The 23,098-nt window shown below is 35.4% G+C and overlaps 1 protein-coding gene across 7 annotated transcripts in view; it reads right to left on the reverse strand.

The window, feature by feature from the left end:
* FAM184A (family with sequence similarity 184 member A) overlaps positions 1-23,098 on the reverse strand; it is a 114,806-nt gene that overhangs the window by 5,070 nt on the left and 86,638 nt on the right. For 4 of the 7 annotated variants that reach the window (XM_090279796.1, XM_090279793.1, XM_090279794.1 and 1 more), the window contains 6 exons: positions 19,026-19,238; positions 16,383-16,536; positions 12,167-12,294; positions 10,588-10,772; positions 10,009-10,155; positions 1,832-1,949 (listed from right to left, as the gene is read on the reverse strand). In XM_090279796.1, the coding sequence (XP_090135922.1) occupies positions 1,832-1,949; positions 10,009-10,155; positions 10,588-10,772; positions 12,167-12,294; positions 16,383-16,536; positions 19,026-19,238 (945 nt within the window). The remainder of the gene's footprint in view (positions 1-1,831; positions 1,950-10,008; positions 10,156-10,587; positions 10,773-12,166; positions 12,295-16,382; positions 16,537-19,025; positions 19,239-23,098) is intronic. The other 3 variants (XM_090279799.1, XM_090279798.1, XM_090279797.1) reach the window with 1 other exon arrangement.

A 23,098-nucleotide genomic window follows, 5' to 3' on the forward strand; every position in this document is an offset into this window, starting at 1 on the left:
CTTTGCTCAAAGATTTCTCACCAATCGCCAGTGTCTTATAGGCTGCTGGGGGTAGGTTTTCAACACAGCTCAAATCCTATGCTCTGGGACTCTTTTCTACCCTTTAATACCTTTTTCCTTAAGACAGGATCTAAGGGTTTTATTTGGTCCCATCCCTGTTCCAAAGGGCTGCTGCAGTTTGAGCAGACTTAACTTGCACTCGGGTGGCTGTGTGTATGGTTGTGTTTCCATATATGAAGATGGCACTAGGATATTCAGTATTCCTGAGTACTGGAAAGATATTTGTTCTTGTCTAATTGTCCCTCTGGGACATCAGTGTGTGACAGCGGTGGTAACCACATAAGAGCGCGAAAAAGTGAATGGCCCATATAGAGACAACCAACATGTGCTAACTGACTAACCAGATGGGAGGAAGTGATCATAAATAAATGAAACTGTTTGAAACGTAGGGTTGTGCTCTAGTAGAGCTAGATACTTCACCCCTTCTTAATTACCACTGTCATTCCCATCATTAATTTCAGCCCATGTGCCTCCCAGTTCACAGATTTGGGGTGTAGGGAAAAGAGTGTGGAACAACCCTTGGCTAAATTCCTGGCTCTGTCACCAACTGTTGTTATTCAGAGTTACTTCTCCTTTGTGGTCTAATACCTATTCTGTTGTGAGCAAACGATGCAATTAACACCTGCTCAGAAGAACTAGAAAATCAATAGCTATTAACAAGGGCCAGAGATGAAATACACCTAATGCATTTGTTAATTTCATGTGTGGAATGTAAGGCAATTTTCCATGAATCTTACTGCTACTCAACAGAACGACCTGTGAGGCCTGGAGGACTGGGTGGTTAAGTAGGCTGAAGCAGCACAGCACACGCTCTGTCTTTCCAGTGCCTGCTCCTGGGTATGCCTACAAACCCCAGTCTACTCCCTGTTGCTGCTGGCAGGAACTTCTAGACACAGACGACAGAGTGGCTTTCCTAAGTACTGAAAGAGGTATGGTAAGGGAAAAGGATTTCAGACATAAGTGCTCTTAGGCTCTTTTTGCACACTAATGTCCAAACTTTTTAGTTGAAGGGATCAATGAGCAAAAAAAATGATTAGTTTTCTATTTCTAGTTTTACCCTGAAAGATTTCTCATTTGTTAGTGGCAGTAAAAAGCAGTATTTTAATTATTGATAGGAACGTATAAGTTTAGAAGATGCTGAAATGTTTTATGAATTTTAAAACATTTGTGTACTTTTTATTCTTAAGGAATAATGACTTTACTGAAAGCAGTGTATTTGTTAAGTCTATATTTTCCTCCCTGATGGATCTCTCAGAATGCCTAATACCTCAATGTGGACTGAGACTCTTCAAGAATGAGCCTGTAGCTTTCCTTAGGCTACATCATGGTACCTTTCTTCATGGGGTATCTCCTGGGATCAGCCTTCAGTGGAACACACTCTAGAGAAGTAACAAGACTAACTTAGAAGTGTACAATGCAGACTAATGCCATGAATGTGTTGACTGTTCTTTCCTATCCCATTCTAATTCTACATGTACAATACAGACATTTCAACAGTATGTTAACTGTACATTGACAATGACATATAATATTTGGTATGCACTAAAATATTGAAAAAGAGCCATAATCTCCTTATCCTAATATCAAATTTAAACTTTAAAATTAGTATTTATTTCCCTCGTTCATAACATTTTAATAACTTTCACTCACAATGCACATGTTTCATACTTTAAATTTTTGTTTGGCTTTACTTAAAAATATTTTTCCATGTTCTCCCAATCAACAGTCTATTGATATACTACATGGTTACAGCAAAAACAAAATATCTTACAATTAGTTTCTTTATGACATGGTCTCTTTCTGTAAGCATGGCTTTTAATTCTGTAATCATCTGTACATCTTCTGGTTTTGATTCTCTCATTAGATATTTTTCTTCCATTTCTTCTAGTCTAAAAACAAGAAAATCTTTAGCTCATTAATATGACTGAGACACATTTTTCATAATAACTACATTTTTCATATTAGTTCAGTTGAATATACACAAAAACTTAAAACCAAACTTTTTCCTTAAAACTTCTGAAGATAACAGACTTCCAGCCAAGATGGAGGCTTAGACGGACATGCTCAGCCTCCCTCTACAACGAGAGAGGAATACAACTACTTCAAAACAAAAGATAACTAGAAATTCCAGAAAATAAAAGTACACGGAAGCCCAACGTATGAAGTTATAAACCAACGGCGCTCTCTGGGCAGGTAGGAAGAGCGAAAGGGGGCGGAGCTGTTTGCGGTCGCACCAGGGACAGCAGCAGGGAGAACAATCCCAGCGGCAGGGAGGACAATCCCGGCTACAGTCAAACCCCGGCGACTCGCGACCCCAACGCTGGGAGAAGCAGCCACCACATCGCCTTGAACAGTGAGGCCCAGGGGGCGGGAGGACGGATCCCGGTCTCCTAGTGGAATAACTGTGTGAATCCATCTTGGACCCCCGCCCCCACACAAAGCGCCACAGGGCTGCGAAATAGGTAGCGGATCGCCACTGGTCACTGGGCAGTGACGACAAAGCGCCGGCGAGAAAGGTTGTGGATCGGCGCCGGTCGCTGGGTTCTGACGAGTACACAGGCACTGCCCCCTATAGCCGACCCAAGAAAACAAAACGCATCTGTCAAAATGAGGCAGACAACTATAGAAATCCCGGTGGCGCAGCTCACCAGGCAACAGATGAAGAATCTGACAGATGAACAAATAAGAAACCTGTCAGAGGCTCAGTTCAGGGCCATTGTTATCAGGTGGCTTACAGAATTAACAAAATATCTGGAAAAAGATGAGAAAGAATCGAAAAACACTCATACTGAAAGGAATAAAACCACATACGAGACAGATGGTGAGGAAATAAAATCCAGAGTTCAAATCAACAAACCAGAACAAAGAGAAGGAACAAACAGTCAACCAGTGCAGAGAGAAAAAACGGGAAGCAAGGATGAGAGGATCAGAAACCTCTGGGACAGCTATAAAAGGCCCAACGTAAGAATCATTGGTTTGCCAGAGGGCGAAGAAGATGAAATAGAAATTGAAAAATTAAGTGAAAATATAATAAAGCAGAACTTCCCAAACTTGGGGAAGGAAATAGACTTACAGGTCCAGGAAGCACAGAGAGTTCAAAAAAAACTGGACCCAGGGAGAACCACTCCAAGACACATTATAATCAAAATGTCAAAAGTTAAAGATAAAGAGAGAATCTTAAAAGCAGCAAGAGAGAAGAAAAGAATCATGCACAAAGGGGTTCCAATTAGACTATCAGCTGACTTCTCAAGGGAGACCCTGCAGGCAAGAAGGGACTGGCAAGAAATATTCAAAGTAATGAAAATCCAAAACCTACAACCACGAATACTCTATCCAGCGAAATTGTCATTCAGAATAGAAGAGAAGAGAAAGTGTTTCCAGGACAAAATAAAACTGAAAGAGTTCATTAGATCCAAACCACTGTTATATGAGATGTTAAAGGGACTGGTTTAGAAAAAGGAGGATCAAAACTATGAACACTAAAATGAAAATTGCATCACAAGAAACAACAACAGAAGCTAGGGAATTGAAACAAAGGCAAACTAAACAGGCAACGAGAGTGGAAAAAGAACTATAGGTATGGAGAGCATATTGGGGGGAGGTCAGCAGGGAGGGGGAAGGGGAAGAGGGAGGGAGATGATATAGGAATTAAGGAGCATGGTAGGAGGGAATGAAATAGACAGAGAGAGGTTGAGAAGAACTATATGCACAACTAATGTACATGGTCTAAAAGGGGGGGACAACTGGAGGGAGGGGGGCCACCGGTGGAGGGGAGAAGAGGGAAGGGAAATTGGGACAAATGTAACATTATAATCAATAAAACACATTTTAAAAAAACTTGTGAAGATAACAGCATGATTGTCTCAAGAGCTATGGCATTATTAAAGAGTCTCCAAGAATAGACGATATTAATGGCTTTGCAGTTTACTTTTAGAATAATTGATTCATTTTATGTCATTTCAAGAGTATGTGGTGGAGGTGAGGTAAGCCTTGTAGAAGAAATGATACGCTGAATGATACTAACCTAGAAAATGGAGCTTTGATGCTGGAAATGTAGGCTTACTATTAGAACTTAGCACAAATCCAATATTGTATTATGACATAAGGCTTGGTAATATACACAAAAGGGAGAAGGAAAAAAAATACAGAAGAAAAGGGAAACAAAGGACACACATGTGAAATCTTTCTTTCCTGGTTTATAAAAAATTCAGTTTAAAAATTCTACATTATCAGCTAATCCATATAAATTATAAAAAAGGGTTCATCAGGTAAAAGAAGAATTTTATTTTCCTCCCAGCCTATTCTGCCTTGAATGAAACGATAAGCTAACAGGACTGAATGCCACTGAAGACTCTAGAATAGAAGCCACATTTTATGAGCAGAGGAGACACGGACCCTGAAGAGTCTAAAAATACAGAACAGGGTACAATTAAGAAAACACAAATGGAAACTGCTGGCCTAGTTTGAAAAAAGCACTTTCAATTTTAGAAAATTTAAATAATTAGAACAATTAAAAAATCATTGTTTTTCATATAAAAAGATTAGAACTTAAGCTCAATAAAATTTCAGTTAATGATGATTCACAGAAAATTTTATTCACTCAACAAATATTTTGGAACTTGTAGATGATCTTCTAGAAATTAGTGGTCCACGCTCATCCCCTAATCAAGGGGGGTACCAGAATCTACGTATTTTAGTAATTTTGGTAAATTCCTCCACTAACTCAGCCCAAGCTAAAGATGTGAAGGTAATATATTTGGCTTCCTACCCAACTCCATGGCTAAAGTTCTAACCTGGAAGTGGGTAAGGATGAGTGACAAAGTGTGACAAAGTGAATGACTGTCTCAAGGTCAGTCGGGATTTTGTCAGTCCAGTGTGAAGCTTCACTACCTCTATTTTTGTACTTTTGTGACAATGCAGAATGAATGAAAAATGTGATTCACTGAGCTCACATAAAGTGGCCTTGCATTTTATCACAATATGGCATTTTAAGGGCAAAACTTGAAATGTTTTGGGGCAAGGTTTTAGGAAGCTTGAGAAGCTGTGATCTAGTCAAGAAGAAAAGCAACTGGGTTTAACACTGAAGTAACCACAAGATGTCACTGCAGTACTTTCTTTATCATTAAAAGCAAGGTACAAGATTTTTGAACCACTTTGCAGCTGAACAAGAATAGCTGGTTGTTAATGGGCACTAAAACAAAACAAAGCAAAAAAACACCCTAAATTTAAAGCCTTATTTAAAACCATTATTTCTAGCTTTTGTCCTACACAGGAATTTCCAACCTTTTTAATCTGATGGCACACATAAATTAATTACTAAATTCTGCAGCACACCAAAAATATATATATTTTTGCTGCTCTGACCAAAAAAATAGGTCTAATTTTGATGCATGCACATTGGATGGCTATTGTGTGTTGGCTGTTGTCATTTTTTTTTTTTTTTTTTTTTTTTTGACAATCTAAGGGAAAAGAGGGCAGTACCCCTGACTAAACAGGTTTTGCTTTTTTAAAATTCTTGTAGCACACAGGTCGAAAATCACTATTCTAGTACAATAAGAAGTTAAGGTAAAGTGAATCTAGAATGAGTTAAAATCCCTGAACCTCCTTTTTGCATAATAAAGTTCGGCTCTAAACCTTAATTCTAATACATGTTTTCATTTATCTTAAACATTCTTTAGCTACAAAGTTATCAGTTAATTTTCTCCACAAAATACATCAAAAAATTTTAAAGATAGCTGGATATTAAAGGAAAAAATATCATTAAACTGGAGAAACAGAACCACATAAACACAAATGAGATAGTATCAAAGGAGAAAACAAGTAAGTAATACAACACAGATTTAACTTGCAAATACATTTTCAGAACTATGAGTCTTTGGAAATTCTAACAGAAAGAACACTTGGTGCTACTTCGATACCGACTTTAAGCCAACACTGGTCAACACTACCTTTCTCCTGTTGCCCACGCCAGTGTCACTACTCAAAGCCTAGTTGTGAACGACTGTGGAGGTAGAGGAGATGATTTTTAGTTTGTTCTCCTTTAATCTTTCTGATCACAAGAAGGAGGAGGTCTGTTTGGTTCCATGCATCTTAAATAGCCTTCATAATATATGTTCCTTACCCTGTTTCACAATAGTCAGGCAGGCCGTAAACATCAGTGCTAGCTAGAAGCTAATAATATTGTTTTATTTTCACAGAATTTACATTTTATAATTACAGTTTAACCTCTATTTAAAAGAATGGATATACTTTTCAGTGGTGTTAATGGCTTTACTACAGAGATAGCTGAGCTTTCCTGTTAAATTTTTAAGTTAAAATGAGTCAATTAAGAAAATAATATCATAAGTAGTCAGAAATGACCAGATCACCAAAGGCTGCAAAGGAATGACTATAGCCTGGGAAACAGTGCCTTGAGGTAACCAAGCACTGTTTACTTGAAACACAAATTCCCATCAAAAGGAATACAAAGAGAGAACAGACAGAAGTAGAACATATAAAATTACTAATTAGGGTCACTGTTGGATTCTCCCCAGGCATTCATGCTCTAATTTTTTTTTGTCTCTGAGAATATATAGGTCAATGTCTATTGACAACACACCTAAAATATCAATGCCTAAAAACCTGTATAAAAGTGTATTTTAAGAAGTTTCCAAGTGATAGCCCTCCCATGCTGTTATTTAGAATAAATAATTGACAAAAATATCAGTAAACTGAAAGTTTAAAGCCAAGCAACAGTATTACTAGACACACGTTTTAGAATTTTAATTGTATAAAGACAAAAGAACTCTGTTTTATCATCCTTCTCTATAGCCTGAAGGAAAAGTAGTAACAAAGCAGTTTAATGTCAAACATTTCCCCCCGTAAATTGTGGACACAGAAGACTTTTGACAACAGGACTACTACATCCTTATCTTACAAAGTTTATGAAAGTAACATGAATGGTAATTTAAAAATCAGATGGCAACAACAAAAAGCAATGATGGTACTACAGGTAAAAGAACTCAAACAACTTTTAAAAAGTAAGTAATTCTGCTGTGGTGGAGTGTTTTTGAATTAGGGATTACTGTCCTATTTAAAGTCCAAGTACAGAAATTCAATACTTCCTCCAAGAAGAAATTATCTTTCTGCTTCAGAATAGTGAGAAATTAATGTAAAGTAGACCTAAACAATCAACAGTCTCGAAATCATTTTTTGCATAATAAAGATCTGCCATTTTAGTGTATGTTTACACTGAGCTTAAACAAAGTTCTTTAAAATAGCCCATTCTCTCATTTGCTTCTAACACAAAGACCATGACATTTTTATTAGATACAAGTTTTTTACTAAAATACTATATCACTCAAAAAAATAAAATATTTCTATTGAATGTCTGAAAACCTAAGACTTTAATACCCAGCCCCAGAGAAGAGGATTTCTAGTAATCATTCCGTAAGAGATACAGAACTCTTACCATTTCTACCATGTTTAGAGGGCACTTTCTACCCTTTAAATGTTTTTGCCCCCTCTTCCTTGGAGTCCAGCAGGTTTGAGGCAGAAACAGAAGCTTCCCCTTGCTCCAGGCTTCAGCCTGGGAGACTGTCTCATGTTCTTCCAGTCCTCCTCTACTACTCACTTACAAGTATCCACAGGTCTTCTGATTTTGAAGCTTGAAAGCCAGCATGCAGTTGGTTAGGAACTTCAACAAGGTACCCTTAGTCCTTTGAGACAGGCTCGGAATAATCCAATGTTGTTCCCCCAACTGCTAAAACTGAATGGATACTTCCTGCTCACCACCCCTGTCTACAACTAAACCATTCAGCAAATCCAAGCAGGGTGCATTTAAGAATATTAGGTCAGAAATATCCAATAGTCTTAAAACTGTGTTTTCCAATATAGTGGCTACTAGCCCACATGTGGGTATTTACATTTAAGTTAAGTAAAGTAACTGAAATTAAAAATTCATTTCCTTGGTCTTGTTAGCCACAGTGCAAGTGCTCAACAGCCATTGTAGCTACTGTACTACACAGCGCAGATACAGGACATTTTTATTATTACAGAAAACTCTGGACAGTGCTGACCTAAAATATATTTGTTTTTAACTAAAAGAGTAAATATCTAAAGAAAGAGACTAATTACATGATGGCAGCAGGTTTCTGGTGAAAAAGGAGATATGACAGATTAGCATAAATCTAGTTGAAATTTAAAACAAATGGTAGAGTACATCTAGAAAAGTGATAAAATATTTGACTTATGACTAATACACTTATTAAAATGATCATAATAGAAAAACTAAGTTATTATTTACTACTAAAAATCCATAATGTGAAAAACCATATAACGCAGAATAAAGTGAAAACAAAGACATTTCCTTTTTGAAAATGAACATTCCTCGGGAGACAGGACACAGGATCGAGGTTCCTCTTTTGGTAAGCATGCGTTTTTAGAGTCTATAGTGGGGGATTTCAGCCTCAGTCTGATGAGCAGCCTGAGTCCAGGAGCAGGGAAAGCCAGGCCCTGGGGTTTGCTATAACTCATTTCTGCAAAAAGCTTGAGGGCATGAGCTCCTGTACATGGCCGGTATCAAGCAACAAAAATCACTGCAACTGGGAGAATGATCTCGAATCTCCTCATTACTTCAAAAGTAAATTCATACAGTGGAAACTATTATAGGAAATCCTCAAACAAATTCACTCAAAAAGCAGTTACTGAATGCCTGCTAATGTAAAAATTCTGCATATCTCCATTACAACACCTTCCCTCAGAGGCCACCAAAGTAAATGCCAAGGACTAGAGGTCTATGTCGTTTCAGTTTAAGTGAATGCGGGTCTATATGCTACATGTATAACGATATGTATAGTGAGACTTAATTGGTTATATGGGTGAAATATGAGGACATGATTTTCAGATTGGAGAAAGGTAGGTAGGTAGTAATGACATAGGAAGTTATCCTAGACTGTAGAGGACAACGCAGGAGAACCTTAGGAGGAAACCAAGAAGGTCAGTGTGGCTGAGACAAGCCAGCAGACAGGGAATACAGTGACTGGGACGTGGCGGGATACTGAAGCTAGGAGTTTAAGTTGGACTTAGAGACTGGTGGTAATGAGATTAGTCACTATTTTGACCTTATGGAAGTATGTGGAGATAATGGTATATCTTCATGGACCTTTTTTTAAAAAATGGATTGAAAGAGGAGAAATTCAAGATGAATAAACCACCTACAGCAGCTTAGAGGAGATTAGTTCTGAGATAACTTAAGTTGGACCAGGGTTTGGGCCACAAAGTGAATGCATTGACTGTGGCGGTTTATAAATAAATGTCTAGGAAAGACAGTGCTATTAAATATTTTTTAAATTTAACCAATGATTAGAAATTTGGGTTTTAACCATATTAGAGTTATTCTGCATGAGTAGTAACTTTATTTGTGATGTTTTACATTTATTGATTTTTAAAATCATAAAATAAATGCTAGTTATAGAAATTCAAACAATATCTGAGTATATAAAACAAAAGGAAGTCTGCTCTCTTCCTTACCCCAAATACCTCTTAATTCATTCCCTAGAGGGAACCACTATCACACAAATCTGTATTTGTTTTTAAAGATCTTCTGATATTTTTGTAAAATATATATTAGTGTGACCTAATTGGTCACAATATGCTCCCTTCTACTTAACATTATATAGGAGACATCTTTTGAGTTTTCATCATGGCATGACAATTCCTGACCCTGAGGGACAGTCTTTAGATAAATATTTGTCCCAGAAGAATTGTAGCAGTAGCAGCTAATACACATAATCATTCAACTGACTTATCCTAATTTGAAAATATTATACTATAATTACTAACTGTAATATGCACTTGTTTTTTAAGTATCATTTAATTAGTTCAAAAGAGTAGCTAATCTGAGGTTAGACATAATACTCCTCAATTTATTATTTGCATATGAATTTTCTTTAATATGATGTGACTTACGACACTTGTAAAGCTGCATTTATTTCCTTGAGTAGCTCGTTAGTCTTATTAAAATCTGCCCGCATGATATTTTTCTCTCTGAGGTAGTCTGCTGTCATGACATCCAGCTCTTTTTCAAGTCTCTTGTTTAAATCTTGTTCATGCAACCTGTTTAATTTATTTTTAGTTAAGAAAATGTTATTCTGAAGTCAAGCTTTCAAAACTTTCTATATTCTACCAGATTTGAAATGGTTTTAGGTAGTATAATATATAGAAACTTAATGGAAATAGCCCAAAGTAAGTTATTTACTTGAATCTTCTAGCTTGTTAAAGTTGTCTCCTTTAATGCTTTTTAAATAACATTTTTAAAGATTTTAGTTAATTTTATACAATTTCCAAAGTGGATGAGTGCATGTATATCATTCAAATATAACAATTCATTTATGTTCTAGATTATAACAGTCAACAAAGTCAAAAGCAGTCTTCAGTATCTTACTAGATGACAGTCTAGTCATATAAATAGGCATGTATTGCTAAGTACCATCACAATAGTGTTTCAGATAACAGTGTAAATTCCTTCTGTTGTAATTAATGGCATACCTCATCTGTTGATTAGATTCACTTCGTATTCTGAGAATTTCTGCCCCTTTAAATTCCAATTCTTTGGTTAGGGCACTTATATTTTCATGAAGGTGCTGTACCTCCTTATCCAAGTCAGAGATGTGACGCTCTCTGTGCCTTAATTCCTCTTGTAGATCTGTTATTCTGCATATGTGCTCCTTACTCTGCAAAATACAAATAATTCTTAAAAGTTTTCTAAGTATTTGCTTTCCGTTTCTCTAAGGGAAAGAAAATGGCATACTTGAATGTCAAATGTAACAAATCTGACATTATTTCAAAAGCAAACTGCTGAAATGAGAAAACTTCAAGGCTTCTTCTCTTTCCATATATATAAGTGTTTATATGGATAAGCTTTCAATAATGTCAGAGCTACAAGGGACTCAAAAGACAATAAAAGCACATCTCCCTCATTTTACCGATGAGGGAACTAAAACCCAAGAGATGATCTGTCCAAGGTTGATTTATAATAAACGGAAGAGCTGAGTTAGAACACAGGGTTCTCACATACTCAAGAATTTACATTATCTGTGATAAAATGCTGGTACCACTGTCCTTCAATCTAAAAAGGACCCACATATATGGAGGCTATCTCAACACACATACACATATCCCACGGCTTAGAAAGCACACTTTGTCTGCTTAGTGCTAGCCTAGCAATTATCTTGTCTAAAAGGTAAGCTTCTTTATATTTTCATAGAAGTCACTTGTTTTCTACAAGTTCTTATAGAAGAACTTATTTTCACAGAAGAACTTGTTTTCTACAAGTTCTGCAGGCCTAAACATTGTCAGTGTCAGTGTCGGCCTACTTGAAGAGAACATAACTTCTGTCCATGATTACAAGGTAGCTCATTTAAAATTTCCTAATGAAGAGAAAATTTGGGCTAGTCATTTAACATAGCTAAAGACTAACAAAGTAAAAGTTGTAAGTCTAATAAACCAGTAATAGTTTTCATTGCACTATGCCTAAAAAATCCATCCATCTAGATACCCATACATTCAAAATCACAAACTATCTAATTAAAGGAAGTGCATGTGGCCAAAGAACAAAGTTTAAAAGTATTCATAGTAATTGTGCTAGAGTGATATATAAATGTTTTCTTTTTTCTATTTTTATAGCTATGCTATCCAATATAGTTGTTTAAATTCTAATTTAACTTAACTTAAATAAAATTGAAAACGCAGGTCCTCAGTCACACTAGACATACTTGGCCCATGAGGCTAGTGAACAGCGAAGTTACAGAACATTGTAAAAGTTCTGCTAGACAGTGCTGTTTTTCTAGAACTCTGTATTCACTATTTTTGTTACTTATATTTTATTGTTCACTTTCTCAGGATGCAAGTAAAATTCAAAATATTCAATTAAAAGGTCATAAAATAAAATGTAAACTTTATGACCAATATTAATCAAGTTACCTATTTACCTTTAAAAATAAAACTCTTTAATATAGATAGTAAATAATAGTGAAAATACTAGTTATTACAAAATACTTTTCAGAAAATTGTGAACATTCAAATTCACGTTTAAAAAATAATCACAGAATAGAATGTTCTTCTCTACCTGTCTTCTGCTGATGTCCATGCTTCTCTCTAATTCCATTTTAGCAGCCGCCAGTTCTTGATGGTGATTATGCCGTAACAAATCAATTGTAGCTGCATGCTGATGGTTTAGTTCTGAGCGTAAAGAAGCTGGAATCGGAAAATTAAAAGAGGTTTAGCATATTTTAAAAATATTTTAGGTACACAGATGAAAATTATATGTGTCACAGAGTATTTTTAAAACCAGGACACTTGTATGTATGCCCATTAAAATATCACAGACCTGTGTATGCCTCTTAAAATATTACAGACTACCATAGAATATTATGAATTTTGAGGTCATCTAGCTTTGATAATAAGTTTTAGCTGCTCAAATGAATCAAGATATTTCTATATAGGCTTTCAGTTTGCAATTAAGGTGCTAATGAAATAAAATGTTTCTAATTCTTCTCATTCACTATTAGAATAACATTTTAGAGTTGAATGATACCATAATACATAACCTACCCAGGTGAGAATTCTTTCACAATATCCCCAAAAGATGTTAACCACTAGCTAGTGAATGCTTTTGGTGATTTGGAAGTCATCATTTTCATTGGAATTTGAGATTATTTCATATAATCTACATTGATTGAAAGGCAGGTACTACACTAAGGGAGAAGAAAACATGACCCTGTTTTTATAAATAACTGCCCAGGTTAGAAGGGAAAGCATCTTGCTAGGGAATTAAGAGAAATATCAGAGATGAATTTTAATAATAATGAAAGCACAATTGTGAGTGTACCCAAATTTCCTGGCAGAGGAAAACTGAGGCAGCTATTACAAAGAAATTATACAGTGGCTAATCTAAAAGAACAAGTAGGGTTCTCTAAGTGAAGAAGAGATAACATGCAGAAGCAGAAAGAAGCTGACCTGTCCAGCAATCTATGACAAACTTGGTGTGGCAGAAGCCCACAGAGCACATGATCATACCAGAAAGCAAATGGAGCCCAGTCCAAGACAGTCTTACTGTAGCACAAAATGCACTTTCCTTTATGTTTAGGTTGATGGTTCTCAGGCTGGGGTATGTGTGTGAGTATAGCTGAGGGAACCTGAACAGTACACATGATCATCTCTGGAAACAAAGTTACATGAAGATTTTTGGGAAAGCCATTGTTTTTATATTAACACAGAGAAGATATAAGTGAGTAAAATACAAATTACAAATTTTAAAGCTAAAATATGAGTCTTCAAGGAAATGTTGTGCTTGTAGGTACTCAATTCAGGTCCTCCAAGAACCTCCATGTAGGGCATAAGTTCAGTCTCCCCTGGTGTTAAGGGCTTCTTCAGTGGAAAAACTTGACACTGAGGAAGGACACGTGGAATCACTGAAGGATTTAAAGTTGGGAATTCACATGGTGAGATTTGAGTCTTACACAGATTCATCTCATTGGAGTTTGGAGATGGACTGTTAGAAAGGAGATCAGTAAGGTGGTTTTGGTAATAATCCAGGCAACAAATGATATGACCGCAAACTAGGTATGGCAGAAAGGGAATGAAATACAGGGAATATTTAAAAGGAGTAACTAATAGGATGTAAAAGTGAAAGAAAATAAGTTTAATGCATCTCCCAGGTTCCTGGTTTGGGCAACTGGATCGATGGTGATACCATTAATTAAAGTGGGTACAGGAATAGAAACACATTTTGGACCATGAGACAGCGACCTGGTATCTAAAATCTAGAGCAGAAGTAAGAATATCTAATATGCAGTAAGAAATATAAATCTAAGTCACAAAGAGAGCAGTATGGTCTAGAAATATGTATTTGGAGTCATTAGCACCATGTATGATAGTGGAACACATAGATATGAATCCAATCAACCAGGAAAAGCCTGAAGACTAAAAAACAGACCAGAATGCTGGGAAATAGCAATATTTAACAGGTGTATGGGGAAACAGGGCTGGCAAAGGACATTAAAGAGGAGAGGTCAGAAAGGTGAGAGCAGAGTGAGGACAGTATACTGTCATGGAAACTAAAGGGAAAAAAAGATTCAAAGAAGTGAAAGGGGTCAAATGATGCAGATAGGGCCAACAAAAGGAGAGCTAGTGAGAATACTTTGGATTTTCACCATACAACTGTGACCTTAGGAAGGGTAATTTCAATGGAGTAATGGGGTGGGGGGAGTGTGAAATGTAGACCTAAGAGATCTTGACAAGTATCTAGAACATATAAAGAACTCTCAAAACTCAACAGTAAAAATAGAAACAATACAAATAGAAGATACACAGATGGAAATGAGTACATGAAAAAAAAATGGTTAACATTATTAGCCATTAGGGAAGTGCTAAATAAAATTCACTATGTGATATCACTATATTCCTAAAATGCAAAATAACAGCATCCAATGCTGGGAAGGAGGTGAAAAAACTGTCACTCGTATATTGCTGGTGGGGACGTAAAATGGTACTTTGAAAAAGTTTGGCAGTTTCTTAAAAAGCTAAATATGTAATTGTCATATGACCCAGCAGCTGCACTCCTGGGCACTTATCTCAGGACAAACAAAAAGTTAGTTTACACAAAAATTAAAATACCCAGACATCCTTAAATGGGTGAAGGACAACAAATATGGTAGGTCCATACTGTGGAATACTGCTCAGTGATAAAAAGGGACAAACTATAGATTCAACAACCTGAATGAATCTCGAGACTTATACTGAAAGAAAGCCAACCTCCAAGGTTACATATTGTATGATTCAATTTATAACATTCATAACATTCTTCAAATGAAAAAATTATAAAAATGCTTCCAGGAGTTAAAGGTGGGGAATAAGAGAGAAGTAGGTGTAGGTATAAATGAGTAACAAGGATCCTCAAGGTGATGGCATTGTTCAGTGTTTTGACAGTATCAGTGTCAGCATCCTGGTTGTGATATGTACTATAGTTTTCTTAATGTACTTTTTCATTTATAGTTTACATTTGATATTATTTTGTATTAGTTTCAGGTGTGTACTATAGTTTTGAAAGATGTTACTACTGAGAAAAGCTGGGTAAAGGATTCAAAGTATTCTCTATATTATTTCTTATAACTGCATGTGAATCACAATTACCTCAAAATAAAAAAGTTTAATTTAAAAACACCACAAAAAATATTTTTGTCAACAAACGTATTTAAATCATGTTTCAATGGACTACACACCAACCGTTCCTACAGATGGCCTGCTTTGACCTCCTCACAAGGCTGTGGAAAGTGTGCTCCCTTTGGGCCGCATTCTACAAAGGCTACCTTTGCTTCTGACAAGAAGCTGCTTGAACGAAGATAGAGAGGCAGTTCATTTCTGAATGCTCCTTGATTAGCAGAGTCTCTAGCACATAATAGATATCCCACCCATGTTTGACTTAATATTATTTTCATCTCAGCTATCACAAAGGTTTTTAAAGGAGGAAGAGGTGAAATCTATAATGAGTTGGCCTAGGGCTCCCAGCCACAGTAGAGATGGTAAACTGGATCAAATGCCTTTCTCTCTGAGGTCCACAATATTCACAACATTTTGGCCTTCTTTGTTCTTAATGAGTGTGCTGTTGAACTGTGACAACATATATTAAAAATATTAGGAGAATTTGGAAAAAAAACCAAACAGAAGGAAAATGAGATGGTAGGGTAAAAAAGTTATTGAATGACACTAAAAACCAACCAAAGAAGCCTTTAGTATGTATCTGGTTTTTCTTCAACACATATCTCCTTATTTAAAAAAAAAAAATAGTGATTTGAACACCTCAAAGATAAAAGTCCCATTTAAAATATCTGAAAAATACCTAAACAAAAAGTCAGATCTAAACATGACTTTTCACATAAAAAAACAAAACAAAACAAAAAAAACCCAAAACCCAAAACCCCTGAAGTGGAAAAAAACCAATATGACTAGTCTAAGGATATGTGGCTCCATGCCTCTCTCTCCCTTTTCTCACTAGACAGTGGGAAACCCAAATGTCCAGGCTCCATTTAGTTGGTTAGTGACAGATGGAAGCACCAGTGAGCATTGCTTACACAGCCAGTGTTTGGAGAAAGTCTGCGTTCTATCCATGCTATTCCAACATACTTGCCTCTTCATCTGGTAGCGTCAAATAAAATACGCAAAACACTTAAGACATTCATTTTGGTATTTCAAAACTTAAAAATAAACTTTGTGATTTCTTATTGAATTTTAAAGTAGAAGAATGTGCAAATAAATGGGATAATATTATAAACCACACAAAATACCAAGCATAGCCTTTCCTTCATCTTCTAATTCAAACCGCAGAGTCTGAAGTTCCTGTTCCATTTCTATCCGGAAGCCCTCCATTGACTCTCTGTGTGCATCTTTTAATGACTGAAGCTCTGCAGAATGTTTTTGCTGTAAATGATTTTCAAGAGCCTAAAACAGGAGAAACACATTCAAATTATTATGTTAATTAATATACAGGAAGGAAAAAGGCAAATAAAAATAATTACTAAAATTCAGTTATTATAGTTATTATTTAAGAAAAACAAGGCATTTTTAAAAATATTTTACTTATTTTAGTAGAAAGAGAGGAAAGAAAACAGTCTATGTGAGAGAGAAACATCGATCAGCTGCCTCTTTCTCATGCCCTGACTGGGAACCTGTGACTTTTAGCTTTGCAGGATGACAACCAACCAACTGAGTCACAGCGGTCAGGACAAAAGAAGGCACTTTTAATTCATTTACAAGAAAATTAAATATAAACCCTGGCCAGTGTGGCTCAGCTGGTTAGAGCACTGTCCGGCAAACCAAAGGGTTGTGGGTTCGATGAGGCACACGCCTAGGCTGCAGGTCTGTCCCCAGTTGGGAACATGTGAGAGGCAACCAACCAATCAATGTTCCTCACATCCAAGTTTCTCTCCCTCTCTCTCTCCTTCCCCTTCCTCTCGCTCTCAAATCAATGGGCATGTCCTTAGGTAAGGATAAAAAAATAAAAATAAAAAATGTAAAAAAGAAAATTACAGATAATCACCCCTAGAAAATAAATTAGTAGAGTCACTTCAGAACACTAAACTAATAGTCATGAAACCAGTCTGACTTGAAATATGGATTCCTGCCCCCAAAGTAGTTTTCAGTGAAGTTATTTTCTAAAGCTGCTAACAGGTGTGAACCGCCTAAAATTAATGAATAATTCTTCTGTATGCACAGCACAGACTTAGACTTAGGAAAGACAGGAGGAGGGCACTAACATGAAAAGATTTTCTGATCAACCTCATCAAGTATTTTGTAGCTACTTTCTAGAGTCATTCTTTTTGACTGCCTTTGTGAACAGAAGCAAAAGCTGAGGGTGGGTAACTGAAAAGTAAACTAAAGCCTTTCATGTGATTAATTTTAAAATCCTAGCCAGAGAGAACAGACTGCATGAGACTAAGACTAAGAAGATATATGGCCACAGGAGAAAAACAGAACTGAGGGCATTTCAAATTTAGAGACTGAACTGTGGCAGGAAGAGTTTATCTTACTGTAACCTATATAACATGAAAGGTTTCTGAAAAAGATACTGTACTGTAAATAGGGTAGCATTTCTTTAATCATTACTCCAAAATGCTGTTTTTAAAAATTAGTATTTGGCTACTTATGCTCACTGTTCTAAAAATGTTTTATTTCTGAAATATAATGCACACATTCCTTTGAATATAGGTAAAATACAGTACTTCTAGTTTAGAAGTAGCTTAGGTTGCCTGGCTACCAAATGACAGGCAATAAAATTGCAGATTCTAATTTCTTTTTAAAAATGATTAAAGTTTTGAAAAGACTGAATATGTAAAATTAAAGTACTGATATGAGAGCTTATGTGTTATTCCAATTCACAAATGGTATCCAATGAATTGATTACTTAGCAATGTAATCAGGCCTAACTTTTAACCAAAGGAACTTCCTTGACTAGATCAAGAGACTTCAACTTACCACATAGGCAAGTTAACTGTTTTTAAAAAGATAGGACTTTCTTGTCTTAATTTCTTTATAACATACCACTTTCTAAAATAGTACCTGCTCCCACATAAAGAATTAAGAACAACTTATATCTGTAATGACTATAGATGTTGAAAATTATTGTTAGTAAAACTGTATTTTTCTATCAGTCTTTGTCATGATTACCATAAAGTCCTTAGAAGAAACTGGAAAATGCAGTGTTAAGAAATAAACTATACCAAAATTAATCACACTAAGACTATGTCAAATTAACATTTTAACAAAGAATGTATATGTATATTTTAACAAAGTAATGTATATGGGGAGATTCTGGCATATATGATTAATCTAATAGTACACCTATTTGATTTAAATCTCTCCTGAGTGATTTGTTTGTATCACTACTTTTCATATAGCCTTGGGGCTGTATATAGGGAATTGAACTATATTAAAATGTTTATAACTTCACTGAGAGTTTTGTACATTTTTTAAGTGTGAGAAAAAAAAATCTGGGTTGAAAAATATATAAATTCTTTGGATATATGCCTTTTGTAGACCTAGCCTGAAAGAGAAAAATTAAAATTTGATGAAAGACAATTATAAATTCAAAATAGCATTAAGTGATTATTGTGGTGAAAGCTCAGTTGGACCATGCTAAATTTACAGAATCACTATTAACTATCCAACAAACAAGACGGACTACTGGTCTCATCATGAACTTGACAATATAATGGAAAACATGTAAAATGCTGTCCCTAGTCTAACTTGTCTGCGATAGTGTGTAACTAGTCTATATGTTTAAACACTGGAAAACATATACTGAAAAACACATTGAAATAAAGCCATACATAATTTCTGGGAGCTAAGAAAAAACGAATTCTTAAGAATGTGAAGGCTAATTATTATTAGGCTATTGGACTTCATTTGAATAGGTGCCACTTTAAACTTACTCTTTGTTCCTTTTCCTTTTCTTCTTCCATAGTTTGAAATGCAAGGACATGTGCTTCTTTTAAAGATTTGTGTCTCTGTTGATGTTGTTCCTCCAGTTCTTCAAGCTCCTGTGTAAGCCGTTGTCGTTCTTGTGTAAACTGGGCTTGCAGTTGCTGCAAAGAAGTTTGAGACTGGGAAAGCTGCATCTCCAGGTTCTGTTTCAGCAAGGAGATCTATGCCACAGAATGGTACACAATGAAGAATAAATACAAGGCATACTTCACATACTGCCAATCTAAGAGAAAAAAAGCATTTCAAAGAGATTAAGTGTAGTAAAACAATTGCCTTACGAATGTATCTACTTAAAATGTTTACAATACATCACAGATATCTAATCTTTAGATATTACCACTTGCAATTCTATTTTTAGTAGTTACCCTAAAAATAAGACTGTTTTAGTGGTATTAAGTTTGTAAACTCTAAAGAACACTGCAGCCCACATTTAGAAATACAATGAACAACTATGTTATATTGCAATATTCGCAACATGAAATAAAAACGGAAGATAACTACTGTATATAGTAGATTACAGTCACTTCAAAGAGATAGTACAAAAAGTTAAAACTACTTATTTGTGAGGCAGTAATGCTGAGTAGATAGGACTGTGGGCTCTGAGTTAAATCCTAACTCTGTCACTTGCTCGTACCAACACCCCACCGGGCTGTGTAAGAATGAAGTGCGTTATTATGCACAGTTCACTTAGAACAGCCTCTGATGCGTATAAGTGCTCAAAGTTAGCTAAGATTATTTGAGGATTGGAAAGCTACTCTTTAAAAAATTTATCAGTTCATAATTGAGAATCCTTGTGTTAAAATTTTTTTATTTCAAATTCTGATTTAATTAAAAGGACTTGCAAACCTTCAAGCTTTTTAAAAATCATAAGCATCCTACAATCCTCTTGTTATATCCTTGTAATAATGACAGGTGCCTGTATTTCACTATTGAAAACTGATTTGTCACTCCTTTTGGAAATAGACATCACCCTTAATGTCTTCATTGCTTCTGAGTGTCCTAAAATACTTAAAATTAAGTCCTTTTTAAAGAATAAAAACACAAAACATGTGTACATGTGTGCATGCATGTGTGTGTGTGCGTGCACATGTGTGTATTTGATAAAACCATTTAGTTTGATCTATTTCTCTTCCTCTATACAGGAAACGGTAACTTGACGCTAGATAGCCATATTCTAAGAGAAGTCTGAACCTAAAGGGAACTTAGGGGAACGAGATAAAAAGTGTGTTCCATTAAGTAACTTAAGACACTGTATGCGTTCATATACAAGTATCACAGTCTCTGTGGCAAAGAAAGCCAATGGAAAAAGGAAGCTTTAAAGTGAGTTTTTGTAAATGGGAGAAGACATTCATCTGAGTGATGAGAGACAAATACAGGCTACCTCACATGTTCTCACAAAGGAAGGTACTGGGAACAAAAGAGAAAGGGTGGAGAATCAGTATATAATTTCAAAATAAGAAAGAAAAATAAAAAGGAGGAACTGGAAGACACAAAAGGTCAGAGGCAAGCAGCAGGAAACAGTCAAAGGCTATAGTGACTTTGGGTGGGTGACTAGACATCTGGAAGGGTTTTGGACAAAGTTACAAATCAGGATTAGTTGTAAAGGTTAGCACATGCGTTTATGGAGATAGTCAAGCACTGGTGAAAAATGACAGAACTGATACAGATGTTCAATCGGTTTTAATGTATTTCCAAAGGAGTGACTCTACCTTCTGAAGGTTATATGAATTCTACCTAATGATTTCTACACAAACCTAAGGTTTCAGAGGATATTTCATGATTGGAGCCAAGTGGAACCGCAACACTCTTGACTCCATGCACTGCCCCCCTGACACCCTTAAATGGCAGTAGATCCCATGATTTACAGACTAAAATAAACCCTGCAAGTGTGAAAAGTGCAAGAGAATGTCTCAGCAACAGTTAAGGACATACTTGTGAATTAGGAAGACCAAGACATTCCACTCTGTGACTTCTCACCATTTTATGCAAAGAAAATCAGGTTGAAAGGAGCATAAAGGACAACCCAGAAAAAAAAAATCAAAAAAGAGTAAAGGCAACAAAAAACATGTGTTTGTGAACAATGATATGTAACTGGTAGTCATTTTCTTTCCAGCTAGCTGGTTCTTGGAATAGAGAAAGAACCAAACCACTCTCTTCCCAGAATCAACTCTAGTTGACCTAGCATGGAGACTTACATGACTGCCATGTGATAACTTATTAGAATACATGTAAGAATGTTAGGAAAAGACTATGTTACATGTACAAAAATGATCGATAGTTAAAGCTATTATCTGGCCCCTGGCCGAGTGAGGACAAACTGGTCACCAAGCCATCCACCCTGGTGTGCGTCTGCATCCACCCAAAGGAAATGGGTATGTATTTTTGGTTTACACACAGGCACCACATGGGTCAGCAGGGGCCCTGGATCCTGTCCTCCAATTAAGTGTACACTGAGGTTAGTAAGAAGCTCATCAGTTCAGAGCAATGGATCTTACATTCAGCAATAATACCTACTTCAAAAATTCACTGCATCAAAAAGAGGTCCTGTTAATCTGACTACAATTGACTCATAGTTGAACTATTTAAGGATGAAATTTATGAAGAAATATAACATTTAAAGTGAAGGAAATACCACAGTTATATGTTATATGTTTAAAATCTAGCACACTTTCAAACCTCACCAGTTTAAATAAAATATACTTAAATATTTTACATCAAAATATACTTTACCTTGAAAGGACTCCAAAGCAATATTTTTCATTTTAGGATATAAAATTAATCTTTCTCTATACTCAATAAAATATAAAGTATGTACAAAAAGACATTATCATGCAATTTACTTAAATATACTTAGTTTAGATATTTTATATTAACTTTGAAAGTACACCAAAGTAGTATTAAATATTATATCTAAAATCTTTTAATTCATGCACAAAGCCTGAGTTATATGCAGAAAGCCTTTATCATGCAATGCAGCATCAAAACTTGTTTTGTTCCTTTTATAAATTAGTTGAATTGCATTGAACTGACAGCCTTTACTCAGCATGAAAATGACATGAACTTTAAAAGACAAATAATGAGGAAAGCAATGTAAAATGAACTAATGTTTAACAGCTGAATACAGTATACTTTATGGAAATATGTATTAATATAAAACTTCAGTAATTCAAAATAAAAGAACAAAGATAGATTTTACTTTCAATACTTTGGGCAATTTTGATGAATAGGTTTATAAATGTATTTGTTGAATAACTGAATGAGAAATAGTAGTTGCTTCAAATTACATATTCAAGTTATGAAGTACATGGTATTAGTCTATATATATACATTTGTTATAATTTTAAATTTTAATGTTTTGTATTTTGATTTTAAATAAACCAAAAAAAATCCTTATTTCAGAAAAAAATTTAGCCCTCATTTTAAAAATTCTTAATACAACCACAGCAGTTTAGATATGAATTATATAACATACTGACTGAGCCATAGGTTCTAGATACTTTGCAATTTTAAAGGCCATACAACAGTAATAGTAAGGGCCACCTTTTGATCTCTACCACTTAAAATACTGTTTTTTTAAAAAATACAGTTGTAAAAATTTCAAAGGAGAAAAATTCAAATTAAAACATATGGGGACACTTTTCTGAAGAAAGGAATGCTTTCCCTATTTCCTACAGAACAGTTTCACAAGGATTCTGTGCCTCAACAATGGTGCTCGAAAAAGAACTCCCTCAAAATAGAAACTTGAAATGTCAAATTTGAGGTACTGGATATGATAGGATATCAACATGGGACATGCCATTAATTACCCATAACCTTTGGTTTTTGATGTACTGTTGGTGTTTTTCTTTCCCTCAAAATATCATCTTGTTACAAAATGAAGGAACACACAAAGTATACAAATCTATCTGTGGTTCAGAATCATCTCTGTAGATTTTAATAAATGTACTTGCCAAGGCCCTGATCCCTTGGCATGCTGATTTAGTAGGGCTAGAACTGATCCCAGGCCACCTATCTTTATTCC

Source organism: Furipterus horrens, unplaced genomic scaffold (genome assembly GCF_987537825.1).
Source record: "Furipterus horrens unplaced genomic scaffold, mFurHor1.1.pri manual_scaffold_6, whole genome shotgun sequence".
In the NCBI taxonomy this organism is placed as follows: domain Eukaryota; kingdom Metazoa; phylum Chordata; class Mammalia; order Chiroptera; family Furipteridae; genus Furipterus; species Furipterus horrens.